General features: G+C 41.6%; 1 protein-coding gene and 1 long non-coding RNA gene across 2 annotated transcripts; one reads left to right on the top strand and one right to left on the bottom strand.

Annotated features, from left to right (window-relative positions):
* The first annotated feature begins 221 nt into the window (after positions 1-221).
* Positions 222-5855, top strand: LOC138975648 (uncharacterized). Its single transcript, XR_011458704.1, has 3 exons — positions 222-506; positions 1224-1278; positions 5261-5855. It is a non-coding gene; the product is annotated as an uncharacterized lncRNA (long non-coding RNA).
* A 2234-nt stretch (positions 5856-8089) lies between these two features.
* Positions 8090-21149, bottom strand: LOC138977135 (mucin-5AC-like). Its single transcript, XM_070350046.1, has 4 exons — positions 21105-21149; positions 18485-18739; positions 16532-16710; positions 8090-12784 (listed from the first exon to the last, which is right to left on the bottom strand). The coding sequence occupies exons 1-4, from the start codon at positions 21147-21149 to the stop codon at positions 8668-8670; spliced, it is 4596 nt and encodes a 1531-aa protein (XP_070206147.1). The 3' UTR covers positions 8090-8667.
* Positions 21150-22498: the final 1349 nt, after the last annotated feature.

The raw sequence follows: 22498 nt of genomic DNA, 5'->3' as shown, positions 1-22498 counted from the left end.
CCAATAATCTTATGGTTAGATTTCGCTAAAAAGTTATTTCAGATGATGAATGAACCATGGGGCAAAAAGTTACAGAATTTTTTTTATATGTGAACAAAGTTTTTATTTTTTGGGAGCGTGACTCACGCTTCCAATGTTTACTTTTCTGTTTTCTGAGACCATGTGCTTTACCTAAAAATATCGACCAATCAAATTATTAGCGGCGCATGCGCAAAGAGTCATTTATGGTCCAAAGATGTCTGCCATCTTGCGCCAGTTACGTAAAAAGCAAAATTGTGATCGATCAGGGCGGCATAGGTCTGAATGTGTACATTTGGGGGACCAGAAACAACCCTGAGATGCAGCGAAGTTGGAATTAGGCGCCAAATTCAACCGGCAAGTGGCAAAAACACTATGATGCTCATTGAAAGTTACGTCGGGGGTGTGTTCAAAGTACTTTTGGCAAAATCGCAAGCAGGACAAAGCCCTGGGAGTTTTTCCTGTGGAAGAGCATGCTGAAACGGAATGTAAGTATACTTTTTGACATTACACCCAACCTTTACTTTGATCTTCCATTAACTTTACTTGTATATTTGAATTCAATTTTCAAACCTAGTTATTACGTTTCACAGTTCTGAAACAAAGCTTGTACGTGTACATTACCATTTCACTGTAGGCTGAAAGGGCGCGTCCGAACATTTCATACTCAAAGGAGGTTTGAAATCGTAAACCGGGCTTACTTTTAGATCTGGTTTTTACATTATGTATTCCTCCACACGTTTTCCTTTTCTCAGCTAGTGTCGTGTCGTGGTGTGTGTCGTGGGAAAGGGAGGGGGGGGGAGGGGGGGGAGGGGAGTTGCATTTTCAGAGGCCGATTCTACTTCGGACAGATCAAGCTCATCCAGATGAATAGAACTAAAATGTCACATTTGTTTTAGAATCTATAGATCTGTTCTTAGTTTTTACGGTATGACTTCAGCTACATTCCGTCTGCGTGTGCCTTACACGAACGACTGTTGGAGAAAACAAATTCTCTTCAGAGATTCATGATACTATTCAGTTTTAACCACCACGTTTTTAGTATTTTACATTGTGTGATTAAATGATAAGGTGACGTGCATCTTCACGCAGTCGCGCGCGCGTGTGTGTGTAAGGGGGGGGGGGGGGAGGATATGTCTGTCTGTGCCCTGTGACTTCAACATAAATTGTGTGTATTCAACAGTAACGTTGCACATTAATTGCAGATCTGTGCGCCAGGAATGTGGACAAGAAAGCCGCAGTTTGAGCAAAGATCCAACGGTAAGCGAGTCCGTTTGTAAGCAAGCTTTTATGATGTTCCTGCATACAACCTTCATCGATGCTACAGGGATACGTGTTTCAAGTTTTTAACATTGAAACTGTGTGTGTGTATACGTGTACGTGTGTGTGTGTGGGAGAGAGAGAGAGAGAGAGAGAGAGAGAGAGAGAGAGAGAGAGAGAGAGAGAGAGAGAGACTGTGTGTGTGTGTGTGTGTGTGTGTGTGTGTGTGTGTGTGTGTGTGTGTGTGTGTGTGTTCGCTCTGAAAAAACGAGAACACGCAAAAATAAACATCGTATTTGGTCAAGGTATCAGAAATATTTAGTATATGCAGCTAGCTGCATATTTTGCTAATGGTGAAGGGTAACATTTTTTTTTCTCATAGCCTTTATTCATCAAGCTGACAGTGACAACATAATTAGGCAACACAGACAAATTAAATAGCATATCCACAATTACTATAACAACAAATGCAAGCGGACCAATAGTTGCAACAAACTTCAGGCTAAATAACATCAAAAAGAAAGGACCAGGGGAAAAAGAGAGATCACACGTATCTAAGAAAACAGCGGTAACCATTTGTATGTCCGAATGTATCATTAAAACCACGATATCCACATCTTGCCTGTTCTTAGTATCATGCAATCATGAGTAGCAAGTGGTGTAAAAATTGAGAGACACAGAAAGGCACAGTCGTTCCCATGAAAACTTTTGGCTCACCATCTCAGATTTAGACAAGATTGTACATGAACAAAGACTTAGATTCGACAACCTGGCTGCTTCATGCGCAAAGTGATAATTTATTTTGATGTGTTATCATCACAGATTCCTGCTTGTGTTCGTTCACAAATCAGTCAATAAAAAAAAAAATCACAAACTGCACCCAGGCTGATTAGTTGATGTGTTTAGCGATGGTCTTTTCAGGCCTGGTCTGTTCTGAGACTGTAAATCGAATAGTTTACTCGGGAAGGACTGAACCTTTCACATCAATATTCAACAAAAACCATCAAAACGTTTGAATAACACATACGAGAAGGGGGGGAAAATTAATTTGTGTGCTTTTGTTATCAGGGGAGGGAACCATCTAATCCGAGCAAAATTACCTCCCTTGATTTTTCTTACGTGATACATGTGCAAAGTGAATCAAAAGTGCATCAGTCACAAACAAATACAACTATTTAGCAGGATCAATTAGTACACTTGATGCATATATGAATGTTGATCTATTCAGAATAATAAATAATGTCCCGGCTGATACTCCCTGCTAAATTATCATTGATATCCCGTCGCGATATAACCTTCGTGGTTGAAAACGACGTTAAACACCAAATAAAGAAAGATCATTGATATTTGTGTTCCCTATGCACAGCGTTTGTTTTTCGGTTGTTGTTGTTTTGGTTCATGTAACGTTTCAGGCGTATTCTCAATACATTTAGAGAACTGTTATGGAAGCCTGAAGATCAAAGACAAAAATGTAATTACCGTAAAATGTAAAAAAGAAAACGTTTTTTCCAATAGCTCCTGCCATTCTGATTGTGGACTTTAGAAGACAAATATACCTGCAGCCCGATTACTTGAAATGTGGCATCGGTATTAAATGTGTGTGTGTGTGTGTGTGTGTGTGTGTGTGTGTGTGTGTGTGTGTGTGTGTGTGTGTGTGTTTTGATGCAGCTGCAGAAGTAAAGAAGCTAATGTCTTGCAATATTTTCAGAAATGATCGCTTTATGTTATGTTTTACTACAGAACTGAAGGAGCAATGGTTAAGAGTGAGGGGGTAGGTATGCAATATACAAGTGGGTAGATTTGTGAACCATCTGTGTGCCCGCTAGGTGGAAGACGTCCATGGCATCCATATAAGAATACATCGCTGCTCTGCCGATTCAGGATGAAGTCATGTCCAAGCCATTGTCCTGCAAGAAAAAAACACGTCATTTTTAGTCCATATATGCATTTCCGTGACTAAGCTTTGGTTTAATCATCGGCCTGATAATGATGACCTAGAAGCAATAGATTTGTTATAAAAAACAATTGAAAAAAAAGTAAATTAATTCTTTCATTCTTGTATTTATCAATGTATTTATTCTTTTCTTATTTTTTTTCTTGGGTGGTGGTGGAGGTTGGGAGGGGTGTGTGTGTGTTGTAATTATTTGTTTTCAAACCCTTCGGACAGATACTGATGCGCCGGAGACATTATACGTTATTTGCGTGTTTGACCAAAATATGACATTTTACACAGATCGAGACAGTCATTGTTCTCCGAGACCGCGCTAGCGGTCGAGGTGAACAATGACTGTCGAGATCTGTGTAAAATGTCATATTTTGGTCAAACACGCAAATAACATTTATGTATCGATCGAATTCCTTTCAGGTACTATGACTTTGTTGTTGTTTTGACGATTGAACGAGCACACAAACACATGCATGCAATCCACATGCAATCAAACACATGCTTCATATTTGGGCGTTTCAGGTTGACCGAAACTTCAAAGGAACTACAAAACACACGTCATGTACTCACTTTGTTGTTGTTTTGACATTGAACAGCACACACACATGCAATCAAACACATGACGTTTTTTTTTTTTTAGTTCCTTTGAAGTTTCCGTCAACCTGAAAAGCCAAATTATAAAGTTTTGTCGGCCTCTGACGTCACATGACTCAAAGAAGGGAAATCCAATCTCCAATCGATACATAGCAGAATTTTTCGGGAATGCATAATCTTGCGATCAGATGTGTAAGATGGTGATTGTTCTACACTACTCGTCATAAAAAAAAACCTTTACAGGTGCGTTTGAGGGCAGATCTTTATGATGAGGCCGTTTATCGTAAAACCAATTATATGACTGGAAAGGCCTGTTATGCCCCTAACTTATTCAGAAAACAGATTGAGTTTACATGACGTATTGTCGATACAGTGAAACCTACAACACACACACACCCCCAAATCAAATTCGCAAAATGAAGGTTCCCGCGTTAAAATTGACAACAAATCAGAACTGCTAAAACAAAACATGTTTAGCATGTTCTTAGACAAAACAATCAAATTTGCATTCAAATCAGTAAGTTTTGTTCACATATCTTGTCTAACATGGACGCTATGGCATGCTGAGCGGTGTAGGTGTCAATTGTCTCATTACCCGCTAAAACGTCTTCAAAAACTGCCTTTTATGCCTGCTGAGAGTATTGACACCTACACCGCTCAGCCTGCCATAGCGTCCATGTGAACAACACATACTGATTTGGATGCAGATTTCATTGTGTGAGCAAGAGTGACCCTGTTTGTTGTTTTATTATCTCAAATTGAAGAACAACTCATTTTTTGCCCACACAAATTGATTTGGTTCAGCTGTTGTGCCTAGCAGTGTTGTTTTTCCATTTTGAAGAAGACTGGGTGACAGGGTGACCCCCCAAAAATGCAACCCTCAAAAATGCTAATAACTTCTACATCTGTTGACCGAATCACATTATATTTGGGGGACATAAACTTCAGCTACCGTGACACTTTCACAAAGGGCCAATTTTGTAGATCAAATGGTCAGACTTTTGTGCTATTTCAAAAAAAGTTGCCAAGATGTGGAAGGGTCATGGATAGGCTGAAGTTTATGTCCCCCAAATATAAAGTGATTCGGTCAACAGATGTAGAAGTTATTAGCATTTTTGAGGGTTGCATTTTTTTTTAGGTCACCCTGTAGTTGCCAAAAAATCAGCCTGACTGGGCCATTTCTACTGAATTTCCAGGATGTTGTTATAACATTTAAAGATTAATAACTGAAACAGGACACATTTCTAAAGATTTCATATAACGATTATCCGCCCTATCCGGACACGCCCATCACTTTTCAGGTTGTTGTTTTTTCATCATAATTTAAATGCATAATTACGGCACATCATAGTCGAGTCATGTATAACGTATGGCGATTAACAGCAGTGTGCTAACATTTTTGAAACTGTTTCAGATTTTTAAATACTATTTTTGTAATTACAGGTCTTTGACGGGTGGTTATCAACCTCCCTTCCCCTATCTTGGTAGTGGTGACAAACACACCTGGAAGGACATGTGGCTGCACTTGAAGTAGGCTCCTCTGGGAAGGATCCTCTGTTAAGGTTGCAGGCCATGCCCAAAACCGGGGATGGGAGCCGCTCAGCAATGGACAGGACCAGCTCCCCCGCGGTCATCTCGTTAATCATGTTCTGACCAACACAGTTAAAAGTCCTATTGTCATGAAATAATGTAATGCATTCAAATTTGTATCCATTTTATCTGTTTTAATAGATGTAGTATTATGAAACAAGTGGCATGTAGATATAATTATAAGCCATGCGCACTTGAACGGCATTCATGAAACTTTGTGGAATTATCATCCCATATCTCAGGCCAATGTACACCAAATTTGAAGTAAGTTGTAGAAGTAATTCATGAGTTATCAGCATTTTTTTTTTGGGGGGGGGGGGGGGGTTACTTTGTACATGTTTGTGTGTGTGCTTTATGCATTCAGATGTATACATATGTAAGAGTGTATGCATTAAATAAGTTGGTATATAATTAAAATTCTTTTGTTAATAAATTGTGTCTCGACTGATTGATGGGATTGTCGATTTTGTAAGTATCCTTTTAAACAGCAAACGGAAGTATAGTGTGTCACCACTCTCTCTCTCTCTCTCTCTCTCTCTCTCTCTCTCTCTCTCTCTCTCTCTCTCTCTCTCTCATATGCACACACACAAACACACGCACACACACACACACACACACACACACACACACACACACGCATTTACAATATACAGCCCATACTTGAATAACTGAGATTAACATAAGCACTCAAGCAATAACAGAGAGAAGAAATCTTCAAACCATTACATTTGTAACTACACAAACTCACTGTAAGACTAAGAGACTGGATCTTTCTTCCCGATAACTCTTGGCGGCAGCTTCTTGAGTAGCTGTCCGCATGCGGACTCTCTGTGTCCCCGATTGCGCTGACAAACATTGTAACACTGCCGCACCTGCTGGCCCTGCCCTGCCTCTTCTGACCGGTGGAGACGATGCTTAGCTCAGAGTTGAGACATGAGATCGTACTGTGTTCGACCTGAGTATCGAAATGGACAGCTTTTACAGAAAAAAAAGAAACAACAAAACAAAAGTGTTAAAAGACACAGTCTAAGAAATGGACAAACGGTTATACTTGACGGACATGAATCATAAGTGAATAAAATACGTGGCTTATACCTACCATGCAATACAGTACAGTATTAGTTTATTTATGCCATAAGGGGCAAATGTATAATGAGTTACACGTTTGGCATTTTTAAGAACTATAACTGCATACATGAATCGTCTAAAACATGATCAGGTATAAGAAAACAAACACGTACAGATACTCCGATTCACACAATCACTCGTACTACTACGTGAATGTCGCACGCACGTACGTACACACACACACATGCACACACACAGACGCACACACACACACATCCACAGACATACGCACGCACATTTTATACATACAAACAAACACGCACATTTTACACACATACGGCACACACATAGACATAAGAAATACAAAAATAAAAACCAGCTGCATTCTAAGATTCGACCGGAGAATCTAGATCTCCGATTCAACTGATTCATTTAGATCTGTAGTTGTTAGTCTTGCAGGAAAATCAATGGCGATTCTGACATCGGTGTTGCGGGTACTAGACTAGTCTACGTAAACTCATTAAAAATGAAAGCACACAAATCAAGGACTCTTGTTGGAAAATACAATTGTTTTTGATTCCGATCCTTATTTTGTAGTCGAAATATTTTGTGTGTGCAGAAATACAAATTTAGATCGATTGCAAGCGTTTTAGATTTCATTGTCAGTGTACGTGTGTCACTGTGTCGGAACTGTGCCTCTCGAAACATTGAGTTAGTGTTAGACCTATGCTTTTGCTTTATTTTTTATGATGACTCCTTAATTCCTGAACCGAATCATTAAGCAGAGCCTCTTTGTAAACCGCCATCAAACATAAAGTACCGTAACTAATGTGCAATGCTGTAAGCGTAAAACTGACTTTTGAGAGGTTCCCTGAAATGCGTCAACTCGGCTAAGATTTGATATCTACGAATGACGAACACAGTACGTGAACAGAGCAAACACATTGCTTGAAACTGTTTTGGTGCATTATGAAGCCTTGTTTGCAGCCACTTAAAAGTCTTATACGACAAGAATGTATTGCATAATTGATAAAAAGAACTTACCAGAGAACTTTCGTCAAGGCAGCGGCTGCTCACCGCTAGGAATTCTGGGTGGTTAAGCACTTTGAAAACTTCCGGTTTACATTATGTTCCAAATAAGGATATCCTACTACGATTATGTTCCAAATAAGGATATCCTACTACAATGGAATACATCAATGAATTTTCAAACGGCTACACTTGCTCCGTCCTTTCTGATCGGAGGGGGGTGTTTTTTTGAAAGTGTTAGTGAATGGATTAAACATTATAGTGGTCAAATCTCAATTTCTGTGAGAAAATGTAGACGAGGACCTTTAAAACATTTAGTCAAAACTTGACTAAATGTAAAAACACACATATATGAAAAAAACATTTAAAAAAAACAGGCACAGACACACACATTTACATCATTATCATCATCAGAACACAAACTTCGTAGGACTGAACAAGATCACCTCACATATTAAACGCACGTGTAGGAGTTCCAGACCACGAAGAACAAGAAAAAGAAGACCAAGCGTTGGCCAATCGACCTCTATCTAAACTGTTGTAACAAGTGTCAGTGTGAAAACGTGAAACTCGAGAGCCACAAAATATGTTTGTTTTTTTAATATGCAAGCAAACACATATGTGTTTATAAGTATATAACTGTAAAAGCATTATATCAAATATAGATAGGTAAGGATATAATACGTTAATCCATTGAATCACTCATAGCTTTTGTAAATGTGCATTAAACCCATGCGCACAGAGCCTTATTGTAGTTTTGACTTGCAGTTCCAAAGTATACCATGTCAGTAGTTATTTGACACTCATTCATTCAATTTAGCACTCTATCCTTTAACACATAATACATCAATTAAAAAAATGAACACACACACAACAAGCCATCCAGTAACCAACCCAAATCCTTTTGTTCAGAACGTAAAATACTGTACTCATAAACGGAATCACAATGAGCGCCTAACTGATTGAAATCATTCATCATTAGCTCGTATGTTCGCAACATAATTGTCTCTTCGTTTTCTTTCTTCCTTTTTTTCTTCTTTTTCTTTCTTTTTTTTTATATTTTTTTTTTACGTTAAACATTGCCGTCTTAAGTTTTCGACGTTCAACCTCAGAATTCACTCAACCTTCAAAAAACCCACACAGGGCTTTGTATGTTTTATGTCTCACACTCCAGACTGTAAGGACATGGGATTAGAGACTAGTTCCAAGAGAGAACACATCAGCTTTTGATCCTTAGTGATTTCAGCTGCAGCCGAAAGCAAACTACTCACGGATGGCTTTACGTCATGTGGTGACGTCAGAGTGGTCTCTAGCGCCTCAAACACGGAGATGCAAATTGCGTTCAGCAGCAGATTCGATGACGTCGCGGTTGTGTCAAATGTTGGCCTTTCCTTGGGCGGTATGTTCGGCCTATGCAAAGACGTCTTGGACGAAGATTCCAAACGGTATGCGTTACCACTTGTTCTGGTCTTGCGTGCAGACAGAGGTAGATTGCACTTTGATCTTGATGGTGCAAAATAGGGAGAAGAAAGGCTTGGCGATGCAGAACTGAGGTCAAGGTTGGGAGATGCTTGGGTTCTTGACGTTGGGGATACATCAGTTTCTTTGCTATATTTCGTGGGCAAGTCTTTTCTCTGCCAAGCACTTACAGACGGTTTAGATACCAGAACTTCCCTGGAAGATTGGGATTCGTTGGAATAAGGAGACAGGGAACCTTGAGACAACATCAAATACTCGGCAGCCTTTAAAGGTAGAGATGACTTTGACGATGGAGATTCTTTTGGCGATGCTTCCAAAGACGGGAGCCCTTTTGAAGGTTGGGGCGATTTGGAAAAGAAGGACTCAGTGGACGATGGAAACGGAGATAACAAAAACGACTTGACAGCTTTGGAAGCCCTTGAGAACCGAGACTCTTGCTTTACTGTTGGCGGTGATTTCAAAGTCGGATATCCTTCCGTTGACTTGATCGTTTTGAAAGACTGAGACGTTTCCCAAGATTGAGAAAGAGATTGCGACTGCGGCGCTCTTTGGGCGGCAGAATATCCCGCTCGGCGACTAGCTTGAGAATGATACCTACTTTTGTCCAAGTCGTCTGAGCTCCTCGGGAACGTTTTTCTTTGATCGGCATATTTCCCAGTCACAGACCGCGATGAGTCTCTGAAAGCTTTGCCAATGGAAATGGAAGATCTGCTTGGGAAAGATCGTGTGGTATGGAAAGAGTCTGACCCGTCTGATTGTGCGGATGATGTCAATGAACCAGTTGCTTGCAATGAAGGAACTCTCATGGGCATTTTCTCCAACCTGGGTGGTGATGCACGGCCCCTTGGTGTCAGTGTTTCAGGGCTGTAAGTTACAGTTGCTTTCTTCTTCGACTTTGGAGACCGTTTTCGTTTTGGACGATTAACTTCTACAAACCCATAGGTACGCCTGCAAGATTGTACAATATTCGATACCTTGGCTGCTCTAAGCTGGCTTGTATTTACTGCCTGAAGTTTTGAGCTGGCTGACGGTGGCTTCTGCTCACTTTTATTTGTATTGCATTTCTTCTTGGCGTTTATGTTGTCATAGTTCTTCCACTTGTTCATGGTTGTTACTTTTTGGGGATTTGGTGCGTTGACGTGTACAGTTACTGGTAGCGGCTCAGCTATATAAGTAGGAGTTTCCGGTTTCTTTTTCAAACTTGCAATTGCGTTGAGCTTCACTTTTTGTTTTGTTCGTTTGCTCCTTGGTATTCTTTCCCCAACTTTGCTTTTCTCCCTTTCGTTAGTGTGCTTTCTGTCTTGCTCCGATGGGATAAAATCAACGATCAGTTTTCCAATGTTCGTGCAGATATCTTGAACCAGGCGCTGTACGTTTTGGTTTAGTTTCTTTTTATTTACTGAGGGTGAGGTGTCACCACTACTGGGAGGGTTTAACTTCTGACGGTTCTGCGCCTTTGATGGTGTATGGTGACCTGAGGTTTTTCGTTCCTGTGTCTGTTTATTGTGGGTCTTGGCAGTAGCAACACACTTTTTGCGGTTGTAGCTCTGCTTACCAACCGCCATGTAACCGAGAGGGACACTACCGCCAGTAGAGCTGATCAAACGAGGGGTCTGAAGTTTTCGGGCAGTGGATAACTTGATTGTATTATCTTTACCAGGTCGTGCTACAGATGGTTGGTCGGATTGTCTGACGGTTGGCGCCTCTGGTTTTCCTGGAAGGCTAGTTTGATTGGTTGTCACGCTGCCAGGTCTCCCCTGTGAGGATGTCTTCTTTCTAGGCTGAGGTGATACTGAAACCATTGAGTATCTTGTTGCCGTAACTCTTGCCCATCTGTCGTAGTCGCCTTGGTTTCCCGAGTTGTTCGTTGAAGCGGTACGAAAGCTAATGGATCTTCTGCGATTTTCGTCCATACTGCCAGGCGGATTTTTAAAAGAGGTTGTTTCACTTTGGTTGTCTGTACTGCTACGCTTTTCCGCTGACTCGGTTGAAACCCCAGAGCTTTCAGAGCCGTTTGTTTCGCGAGTGGTTTCATGTGCGCTACGACGTCTTGTGTAATTCGTGTACTGTTTATTCAAACGTCCAGTGTTCGCTGACAGAGACTGAGATGTTGGTCTATTGTTATTGGTAGATGACGGACGTGCTGCAAAAGCCTTGGCCGAAGCGGCGCAGGGTGTTGTACCCTCAGGAGTCCACGTGTGTCGTCTAAGAAACTGGGCATTAGAAACGTTTCCTTTACTTGGTTGTCCAGAGTTTGATGGCCTTAAAGTTTTTGGTACCACCTTCGGGTAGGCTTCCTGGGTTGATGGTTTAGTCGCTGCATAGGTGTACGCGTGTGGTATAGCAATCTGGAAAGTTTTAGAAACGCTGCTACTCCCTTGCATTCCAGAGTTTGATGGCCTTAAAGTTTTGGGTACCACCTTCGGGTAGGCTTCCTGGGTTGATGGTTTAGTCGTTGCATAGGTGTACGCGTGTGGTATAGCAATCTGGAAAGTTTGAGAAACGCTTCTATTCCCTTGCGTTCCAGAGTGTGCGGACGTTACTTTTGGGACTGCCAAATATGGATGTGCTTTCGGTGTCGACATTTTAGAAGCTGCAGAAGATGATCTCCCATGCAGAATATCGACTATACACGACTCGACCAGCATCTGATTGAAGCATAGATTTATCCCGGAGTCGATAGCACTGTCCACATGTTGAACAGTGGCCTGGGAAGGATCAGGCCAATCATTGGTTGAGGTGTTCGGTTCTCTTGTATGATCAGAAACCGTCCGACAGTCTGATAGCTTTGATTTTTGGAGTACCACCTTCGAGCGAGCTTTTTGAGTTGCTTTTTTAGCGGGAGCTGCTCTCGCGCGCATAATGTCAGCAAGACACGACTTTCGAGTTGTTTTTTTAGAAGCTGGTACGGGTTCTACTTTTGCTTGCAGAATGTTAGTAGTAATACACGACTCAACTGGATCCAAGGAGATGTGTATCCCGGAGTCGATTGGGTTGTCTGAAGAAGATTCACCGTGCATACTACCTGCAGGGCCATTATTTGCAATGTACGTTTCTCTCAGACGTTTTCGCAGCTTATCAGGGTGTCTCTTGAAGAACTTCAGCTCCGTTACGGGCTGTTGCAGCAGGAATGACACTACGTTGTTCACCTGTCGCTGAATGTCCTCGTGCTGGGACGCGGCTCTTGAACTAGAAGCTTCTGGGTCGTTCCCTGCAGCACCGGAATGTCTCCTACGTTTTGACCTTGAAAGATCCTGCGCCGAAGAGGTCAAAGGGGCCTTGTTGGCAGAAAAATCTGCAAAGGTTGGACGCAGTTTGTAACTAACATGGACCTTGTATTGTCCTGGTGGGGGGAAATTCTGACACACTAGCTCACACCTTTCTGGTGAGCAGCAATGCGCTGGCTTATTGGTATGATCGTGACCCAAAACAGAACATGATTCTAGCGAGCAGCACCTCCGAGCCGGAGGCTGCAGGGTTGAGTTGGTAACCATATCAGCATTATGCTGCTCATACAGGATTTTCAGCAGGTCGGAGATAAGACGTAGCTTTTCTGTTAGACACTTTGGGATTTGTTTATTGCACTCATAGTTGAAGAGGGTATTCTTGCACCCACACCGACAGTTGTCGATGAGTCTGTGACGCATCTCAGCATAGTGTTCCAAGTCCATGTGTTTCAAGTGGCGCCTCCATGCAGGGACTTGCACATGGATCTGCCCGAACATCTCGAGCTCCTTATTTCTCGTCAGGACTGCTTGTAGATTGTCTGCCGTGTCCTTCCAAAGCTCAGCGTAGGCTGGGCTGAAAACAGTGGGGCAGAAGGATGCATCAGGCACACGGGCAGTTGCCGAGTATTGATTTTGCTTGCATTTTAAAGGAAAATGATTCTGCTTTAAGTGGGATTTCTAAATTACGGTACTCTCTCTCTCTCTCTCTCTCTCTCTCTCTCTCTCTCTCTCTCTCTCTCTCTCTCTCTCTCTCTCTCTCTCTCTCTCTCTCTCTCTCTCTCTCTTCGTAAGTCTGTGTGGTTTTCTTACGCGCCTGAGTGTTTCTAAATAGTTCAACAACTTCAAGCAAGCAGCAATCAAAACGACACACCACGGCAAGCAAGCAATACCACCGAGACAAAAGATTAAAAAACTTGACTAAATGTAAAAAGAAGCAAGAAAACAAAAACAGACAAATCAAACAAGTTAAGCCTAATCAACACACACTTTTTGACAAAGGTCCCCCCCACACACACACACACACACACACACACACACACACACCCTACTAAAACTTCTTCAAGACAAAGAAAGCAGAACTCATAGAACGAAGCGCTTCAAAAAACCTTCACCAGCAAGAAACCTGGATACCGCAATACAACAACAACAACAACAACAACACACCAACAACAACAACAACAAAAGAAACGGAGCAGACAAGAATGACTATGGATATGGACTAACTGATGTGCGTAGGGTGAAAGAAAATATAAGAAGAGCAACAGAACTGTGAGGATAGACGAGAACGAGCAATACGATTGAAGAGATCAAATCAGTGAAAATAATAAATTCACGATTTGCAGGACCCCGTGACCAAGCTTGGTTAACAGACGCAAGGTGAAGGCCATACGGCTTTTGGGGGAACCAAAATTTCCGGTGAGAAAACACGTAGAGAAAACACGTGGACACCTTACTACAACATGGATTGCTTCGAACGACTGATCAGCTACCAGAAGTCCTGTACGCCGTAACCTAGCTGCAACCACTAACTTTGCAAACGTAAATCCTCAGTGAAACGTCCTCAGACACAATTCTCACTCGCGAAACCGCCTTTGAAACATGTTTCTTCCTTTCCGATTAGTATCACCGCAGAGACAGCGACATTTCCCAGTCACTTTGAGTTTCGGAAGAAACGAGAAGCAATTACGTCCCTTTGTTTAAAAAAAAACATGAGGAAATGATACATTTGATATATTGTGCTTTTTCAAAGCTGTAGACATTGCAAATTTTACATTTTCTAGAAAATAACAGAAAAAAGAAAATCCGCTGAAGATGGCTGCTACAAACTTTCTGTACCATTTAAATGTTAAATCCGTTTTTATATTTAGTCAAGTTTTGACTAAATATTTTAACATCGAGGGGGAATCGAGACGAGGGTCGTGGTGTATGTGCGTGCGTGTGTGTGTGCGTGTGTGTGTGTGTCTGTGTGTGTGTGTAGAGAGATTCAGACTAAACTACTGGACCGATCTTTATGAAATTTGACATGAGAGTTCCTGGGTATGAAATCCCCGAACGTTTTTTTCATTTTTTTGATAAATGTCTTTGATGACGTCATATCCGGCTTTTCGTGAAAGTTGAGGCGGCACTGTCACGCCCTCATTTTTCAACCAAATTGGTTAAAATTTTGGTCAAGTAATCTTCAACGAAGCCCGGACTTCGGTATTGCATTTCAGCTTGGTGGCTTAAAAATTAATTAATGACTTTGGTCATTAAAAATCTGAAAATTGTAAATAAAAATAAAAATTTATAAAACGATCCAAATTTACGTTCATCTTATTCTCCATCATTTGCTGATTCCAAAAACATATAAATATGTTATATTCGGATTAAAAACAAGCTCTGAAAATTAAATATATAAAAATTATTATCAAAATTAAATTGTCGAAATCAATTTAAAAACACTTTCATCTTATTCCTTGTCGGTTCCTGATTCCAAAAACATATAGATATGATATGTTTGGATTAAAAACACGCTCAGAAAGTTAAAACAAAGAGAGGTACAGAAAAGCGTGCTATCCTTCTTAGCGCAACTACTACCCCGCTCTTCTTGTCAATTTCACTGCCTTTGCCATGAGTGGTGGACTGACGATGCTACGAGTATACGGTCTTGCTGAAAAATGGCATTGCGTTCAGTTTCATTCTGTGAGTTCGACAGCTACTTGACTAAATATTGTATTTTCGCCTTACGCGACTTGTTCTTTTTACCTCGGCACATGCTAAAAATCGCATATCCCACCCTAAAAAAACCAAAAAGTAAAAAACTTTTCTTCCGAGAACAAAGAGAGCCTCATTGATGAACGGTAGTTCGAAGAAGATTGGTTTAGTGACGACGTCGATCGCGAGACTTCAATAGTTGATGTATGAATTCACCTTGGCAACGTTAGTCAGTTTTAAAGACTGCTTTTGAGAGGAGGGATTACTTGTACTTCTGATCGACCACGAAAAAAGACGAGAAAAAATATGTGAAAAAATTAAGCGAGAGCAGAGTGATAGGATGGTAATGTGTGTGTGTGTGTGTGTGTGTGTGTGTGTGTGTGTGTGTGTGTGTGTGTGTGTGTGTGTGTATGTGTGTGTGTGCGTTGGTGTGTGCGCGTGTGTGTGTGTGCGTGTGGGAAAGTGTCCCATCATTATGTGTCGCGAACCTCTGAGACTGTAGTTGATAACGATAGATTCATTTGAATTGTGTATTGTGTACGTGATTGCGTTTCCATTTATTTAAAGTTTGTTTGTTTTTAATGTGTATTGTTGCTGTCATTAAAATTATTACATTTCCTATTGATATGAGGCGCTTGTTGTGTATTGTTGCTGTTATTAAGATTATTATATTTAAGATTGTAAGGCGCTTAGAACTATTTTAGGATTTGCGCCCTATAAATACCCTTATTATTATTATTATTATTATTATTATTATTATTATTATTATTATTATTATTATTATTAATATTATCATCATTATTAGGCAAACACATATCTGGGGACTTGACGCTCGTAGGTAAGTGAACTGAAAGTAGAATGTGAACAGAACGGAATCATATCGGCCTTGTTGCAATCGCATGAAAGCATAAACAAGTTTGGTCACAGATGGATTGAGTTACAATAACATTGACAGGCTTCCATTTCAAACTTCCAGTTTATTCTCTTCGATTGGCGCCCGACTGGTCGGGCGTCAATCGACAATGATAACATCGACGTTTCAAATGGAAGCCTATCAATGTGCAAGTGTAATGTGCTTTTAATATGTACTTTTTGTATGTACTTTTTTTATGTACTTTTTTTTTACGTCAATGAGACTTTTATAGGGCAGGACAAAGGCCTGCATCTATATTGTGCCAGAAAAAAAATTACGATTCACCAACTGCACAAGTCTAACTATAACGAACACACTAATTCCATTTTTAGATTATTCCTCTTCCTCGATAACTTTTCCTCTCAAAGTTATTACAAAAAGTCTATAGTTTGAACGCAAATCAAGACTTTCACTATTTGTTGCTTAGAAAATGCACCTTTTACGGAATGTGAGAACAACGGAGCGACAGCACGTTTCGCCCTGCAGTCCGGACTGACGATCTAACAGCGAACGACAAGAAGAAGAAGAAGAAGAAGAAGAAGAAGAAGAAGAAGAAGAAGAAGAAGAAGAAGAAGAAGAAGAAGAAGACAGAACAACGGAGCAAAAAAGCTGGAGGACAGAAATTATTAGACTATAAGACTACAAAACATTAAAAGAAGAATTGAAAAGATGAAAACAGACAAGAGAGAACCATTCTTTTTAAAAAGTACTCACTTGGGCTTTTCCGTCAGAGAAACAGCTCCGCTCAGTCTTTTATTTTGGATACGGATGTATGGGGTAACCAGGGGAATGGTTAACCTCTTCACTGCTTCAGACGGCGGGATCCCCTCCTTCACAACGGCTTGGGCCTTGGAGGCTAATCGCTTGAACCATCGGAAGAACGCTGGAGTCAGCTGCAACAGACACAACTGTGCTGACAACCTATGCAGCAAGGAATGCAGTCAGATTGGCAGACTGCAAGAAAAAACAAGTTGACAAACTTTGAGACGCCTCGTGCAACACACAAAACTGGGCTCGCAACAGATACTGCAAGGAATGCAGTCAGATTGGCAGACTACAACAACAAAAAAAACCAAGTTGACAAACGTGGAGACCGCTCGTGCAACAGACAGAACTGTGCTGCCAACATATACTGCAAGGAATGCAGTCAGATTGGCAGACTGCAACAAAAAAAACCAAGTTGACAAACTTTGAGACGGCTCGTGCAACAGACACAACTGTGCTGACAACCTATGCAGCAAGAAATGCAGTCAGATGGGTAGACTGCAAGAAAAACCAGTTGACAAACTTTGAGACGGCTCGTGCAACAGACACAACTGTGCTGACAACCTATGCTGCAAGGAATGCAGTCAGATAGGCAGACTGCAAGAAAAACAAGTTGACAAACTTTGAGACGGCTCGTGCAACAGACACAACTGTGCTGACATCAGATGCAGCAAGGAATGCAGTCAGATAGGCAGACTGCAAGAAAAACCAGTTGACAAACTTTGAGACGGCTCGTGCAACAGACACAACTGTGCTGACATCAGATGCAGCAAGGAATGCAGTCAGATAGGCAGACTGCAAGAAAAACAAGTTGACAAACTTTGAGGCGGCTCGTGCAACATACAGACCTGTACTGACGTGAGATGCACATTGCTGAAAGCAGTGTTGATAAACAGACTGCACAATAACAAGTTGACAAATCCTGCAACAAACAAGCTGGCAACAGGAACTCCTTGGCAACATGCAGGCCGGGGCTCACACATGTGGACAACTCGATGTCTTGCTACAACATATTTGTTTGTTTGTTTGTTTGTTTGCTTAACGCCCAGCCGACCACGAAGGGCCATCCATATCAGGGCGGTGCTGCTTTGACATTTAACGTGCGCCACACACAAGACAGAAGTCGCAGCACAGGCTTCATGTCTCACCCAGTCACATTATTCTGACACCGGACCAACCAGTCTACAACAGATGTATCACTGCACCGACAAGAGAAGTCGAAAGAGATGCAGTCAGATTGACAAGCCTCCGACTACTACGAAAGTTGACGCATTTGGAAACAACTTCTGCGACACAGATAATAGACGATGTTCGGAAATAACTCTGTTTTGTTTGCATGGGTAGTCAGAGAGTGAATACTCTTCAGTGCTTCTCGTGAGGTAACCTTTTCCACATGAGCTCAATCTCCACCACGTGTTTCAGACAAACCCCTCGAAGTACAAGTGAACAACCCAGATCGACATGCTTTTAAACATGTATAAGAATATCGCCTGCCAGACAGACATTTTGGAACATATAGGTAGTATTCACTCAATCGTGCACACATAGAGACAGAGAAAGGCGTCCCCCTTATCCCTCTGCAAAAGAAGACGGGCAAACAAACATCTGACGGAGAAGCACGCACACACACACACACACCGTGCATACACACATACACACACCGTGCACACACACACACACCGTGCACACACACACACACACCGTGCACACACACACACACACACACACGCACACACACACCATGCACACACACACACACACACACACACGCACACTTACACCTACATCCTTCTCCTGAGTTCAAACAATAACGCACATGCATGAAACATAAGTACATTTTCTGTTAATCAAACAACAACGCACGTGCATGAAACAAGTCAAAACATTTTCAGTCAATCTCACATTATTCCCGCTGGCTAGTCTTGCCGCTCCAATGGTTGTGTTCCGGTAATACTGGACACCTTTTGGCAGGGACTCGTCCGACGCAGGTCCTTTTGCCTGCGTCAAAAGCTTCTGGATGTCATTGGTGACGTAAACTGACTGGCGAGAGCAACGGCGGTTGCGAGATGCCCAGTCCCGACAGAGGGCAGTGGATACGAAATTGGCTCTCAGAATGAGGTCATACTGAGAATCAGCCAGCCTGTAGGCATGTCCAACCTGAAAACGCCAAAGGAGATAGCTGCTATAATTATAACTGCTTTATACAGGATTGAGTGATTTATTTAACTGTTTCCCTCATAACATAGCTGCTATAATGATAACTTCTTTATAAAGGATTGAGTGATTTATTTAATTGTTTCCCTCATAACATTTTGTGTCACTGCTATTTCTTCTATTAAATTTATTTCTTCAGTAATGTTAATATCAGTTTTTGTTAACACGGTGCGTGTGTGTGTGTGTGTGTGTGTGTGTGTGTGTGTGTGTGTGTGTGTGTGTGTGTGTGTGTGTGTGTGTGTGTGTGTGTAGAGCGATTCAGAGTAAACTACTGGACCGATCTTTATGAAATGTTACATGAGAGTTTCTGGGTATGATATCCCCAGACATTTTTTTCTTTTTTTGGATAAATGTCTTTGATGACGTCATATCCGGCTTTTTGTAAAAGTTGAGGCGGCACTGTCACACCCTCATTTTCAATAAAATTAATTGAAATTTTGGCAAAGCAATCTTCGACGAAGGCCGGACTTTGGTATTGCATTTCAGCTTGGAGGCTTAAAAATTAATTAATGACTTTGGTCATTAAAAATCTGAAAATTGTAATTAAAATTACTTTTTTCAAAACGATCCAAAATTACGTTCATCTTATTTTTCATAATTTTCTGATTCTAAAAACATATAAATATGTTTTATTCGGATTTAAAACAAGCTCTGAAATTTAAAAATATAAAATTTAAACATTATGATTAAAATAAAATGTCCGAAATCGATTTTAAAACAATTTCATCTTATTACTTGTCGGTTTCTCCTTCCAAAAACATATAGATATGATATGTTTGGATTAAAAACACGCTCAGAAAGTTAAAACGAAGATAGACACAGAAAAGCGTGCTATCCCGCTCAGCGCGACCATTACCGCACTATTCTGGCTTGTCGATTTCACTGCCTTTGCCGCGAGCGGTGGACTGACAAAACTACGAGTATGCGGTCTTGGTGAAAAAATGCAGTGCATTCAGTTTTATTCTGTGAGTTCGACAGCTACTTGACTAAATGTAGTAATTTCGCCTTACGCGACTTGTTCCTTTTGCTTTTGCTTTTCTTATTGTTTGTGTCTTGAAGAATTTTCCACAGGCGAACATTGTGACATTGTTCTTGCGCTGTCCTTGTCATGGTGAAAACAGACATCTTTTGTTTTTCAACATTGCAGTATAACTTAGTGAGAATAATTGGAAACAAAGCAAGCAAAAGCAAAACCGAAAAAGTAAACAGTTTACCCGAACGCTGTAAGGAACATTCACACACACACACACACACACACACACACACACACACACACACACACACACAATGCAGTCAACACGCACAAATACATACACACACTCACACAAAGACACACACACACACACACACTGTAGTCATACACGCACAAATACATACACACACACACACACACACACTGCAGTCATACACGCACAAATACACACACACACACACACACACACACACACAAAGACACACACACACACACACACACACACACACACACACACACACACACACACACACACAAACAACTTGCCATATCACATCGATTTGCGATCCAGCCATCTTCTCTGTCTAGCTCTTGGAAAACACGTTTATATTTTTGCCGTTTTGTTTCCCGCTTCCAATTGAAATCCGAGAACAGACGGTCTGAATACATGTGTTTCATTGTGGCTTTTAACTTTCAGAACAAGCAATACTTTGATGTGTTCATTATGTTCATTCCCTGTTTGAACCTTCTTCCGTTCTCAATTTGTGTCCAATCGCTGACAACGTTTGCTTAAACTTTTCACTTTGTGCTTTTTGTCTTTCATCTCATTTTCTAGCACAAAAACACGTTCATTTGTCGCAAAATGTATCTGCGTTTCTCACACCTTCGGTTATCAATCACATCACAACATTCTTTGTCTGTATTTCTCACTTCTTCTGCAAGCAGGGAACATTCATTTGAAGCTAAGTATGACTGTGTGATTTTTTTACAGACGAGTTCATTTTTGATGAAGATGTTCTTTTCTGTCACTACTACCAGTTCATTTACAAAGACACGTGTCTATGCCTCCGTCTGTTCAGCTAGTTGTGAAATTTAAAAAAAAAAAAAAAAAGTGCAGTCTGTTGTCGTCGACTTCCTTTGTCGACAGACCTATTAGCGTTCATGAAATAGTACAGAACAATGGTGGTGTTCTTTACGAAGATTTTCAGTCTTTCATCGTTGCCTTTTGTTGAGAATAGACGTACTAGCATTCATGTAAAATCATTGGGAAAAGATCGTAGTCTTTCTGGACAGACCAACTAGATCTAGCATTCACAAGATATACACAAAAATGACAGTGTTCTTTTTGAAGGCTTTCTGCATTCCACACGTCCGCATCATCGTGAGCATCATCGTCAAAATGAAGACACACGAGCACTTCGAACGTGGTTTTAACTAAAAGGCACTCCCTCTCTTCCAGTATCTGCAAAGGCTTCGGTCATGACAGACTGAGTACAGACAGTCTAAGCTTGCGAGATTGTTGTTTCTGGAAGAGCCAAGAATGGAACCGCAGACAAGCCGAAGGGAATACACACGATGACGTCAGAATCGCTTGCGTCATTATGAACACGAGCCTGGCCATGATGTCACAACAGATGGACTGAGTCTCGGTTTACATAACATTTTTGCCAAGACTGTTACTGTTAGTGTTAGCAACGCTCGGGTTATATATATGTACGGGCGTACGCACACATGTTCATCACGCACCCACGCACGAACGCACGCACGGACGCACGCACATACACGGCACAGTACCCGCTCTTCGGACTTTGTCGTGTGACAGACTTTTATTCCACACCATATAGCTTATAGCTGTCTGGGTATGAGCACAGTACCCGCTATTCGGACTTCGTCGTGTGACAGACATTTCTTCCACATCAGACCAGGGGCCAGTTTCATAAGATAGCAGTGAACCGACTGACAGTCGATCGACTGCCCAGTTGATGGACTGTGGTTGATCGCCGGGTCACCGAAAAGCGCGTTTCATGAGCGAATCACCGTCACCCGCGGACAACCGCAGTCGACCGACTGTACAGTAATCCGAATGGCCAAGTCGAGGGCTAAATTTAGCAACATTACCACTTCCGTTTGCTCATTCGCACGTGGAAATGGCCGATTTCGAAGAAAAAACAAGTCTCGGCCCGCTCAAAATAACAATGACCGAGACTTTCAGTAATTCCTTCGCGTGACGTCGAACCATCTTACGCCATAATGTGACGTCTTCAAGACATAACCCTGACTTGTCTCCTGGATTACTGCGTCATGATAGATACATTTCGAAGAACAATCACAAGGTTTGGCTCACAATCCAAACAAGTGTGAGCATTCTGCCATTGACTGTGCGGATAATTACATTTATTTTCGGTTTACCGCAGTAAGCCGAACACAGTGTTGGGGGGAGAGCATCACCGTGTTTGGCCAACTTCCGGTGAGACGACCCGCAGTCGGCCGACTGAAATTTTGTTCGTGAAACCCGATAACGTCGGATTACTGTGGTTCTCTCGGACAACTGCAGTTGGTTGACTGTGTTTCTGGCTTATGAAACTGGCCCCAGGGCCGGACTAGGCGAAGAGGAGGGGGGGGGGGGTTGCCAGTGGTGGTACAGGGGGATGTTCCCCCTTGCGGGGTCAAGGGGCAGAGCCCCTTGTGGGGGTCAGGGGGCAAAGCCCCCTGAAGCTGATGGGTAGGTC

Source organism: Littorina saxatilis, linkage group LG9 (genome assembly GCF_037325665.1).
Source record: "Littorina saxatilis isolate snail1 linkage group LG9, US_GU_Lsax_2.0, whole genome shotgun sequence".
Lineage (NCBI taxonomy): Eukaryota > Metazoa > Mollusca > Gastropoda > Littorinimorpha > Littorinidae > Littorina > Littorina saxatilis.
This window is presented reverse-complemented; position numbering and strand designations above follow the sequence as displayed.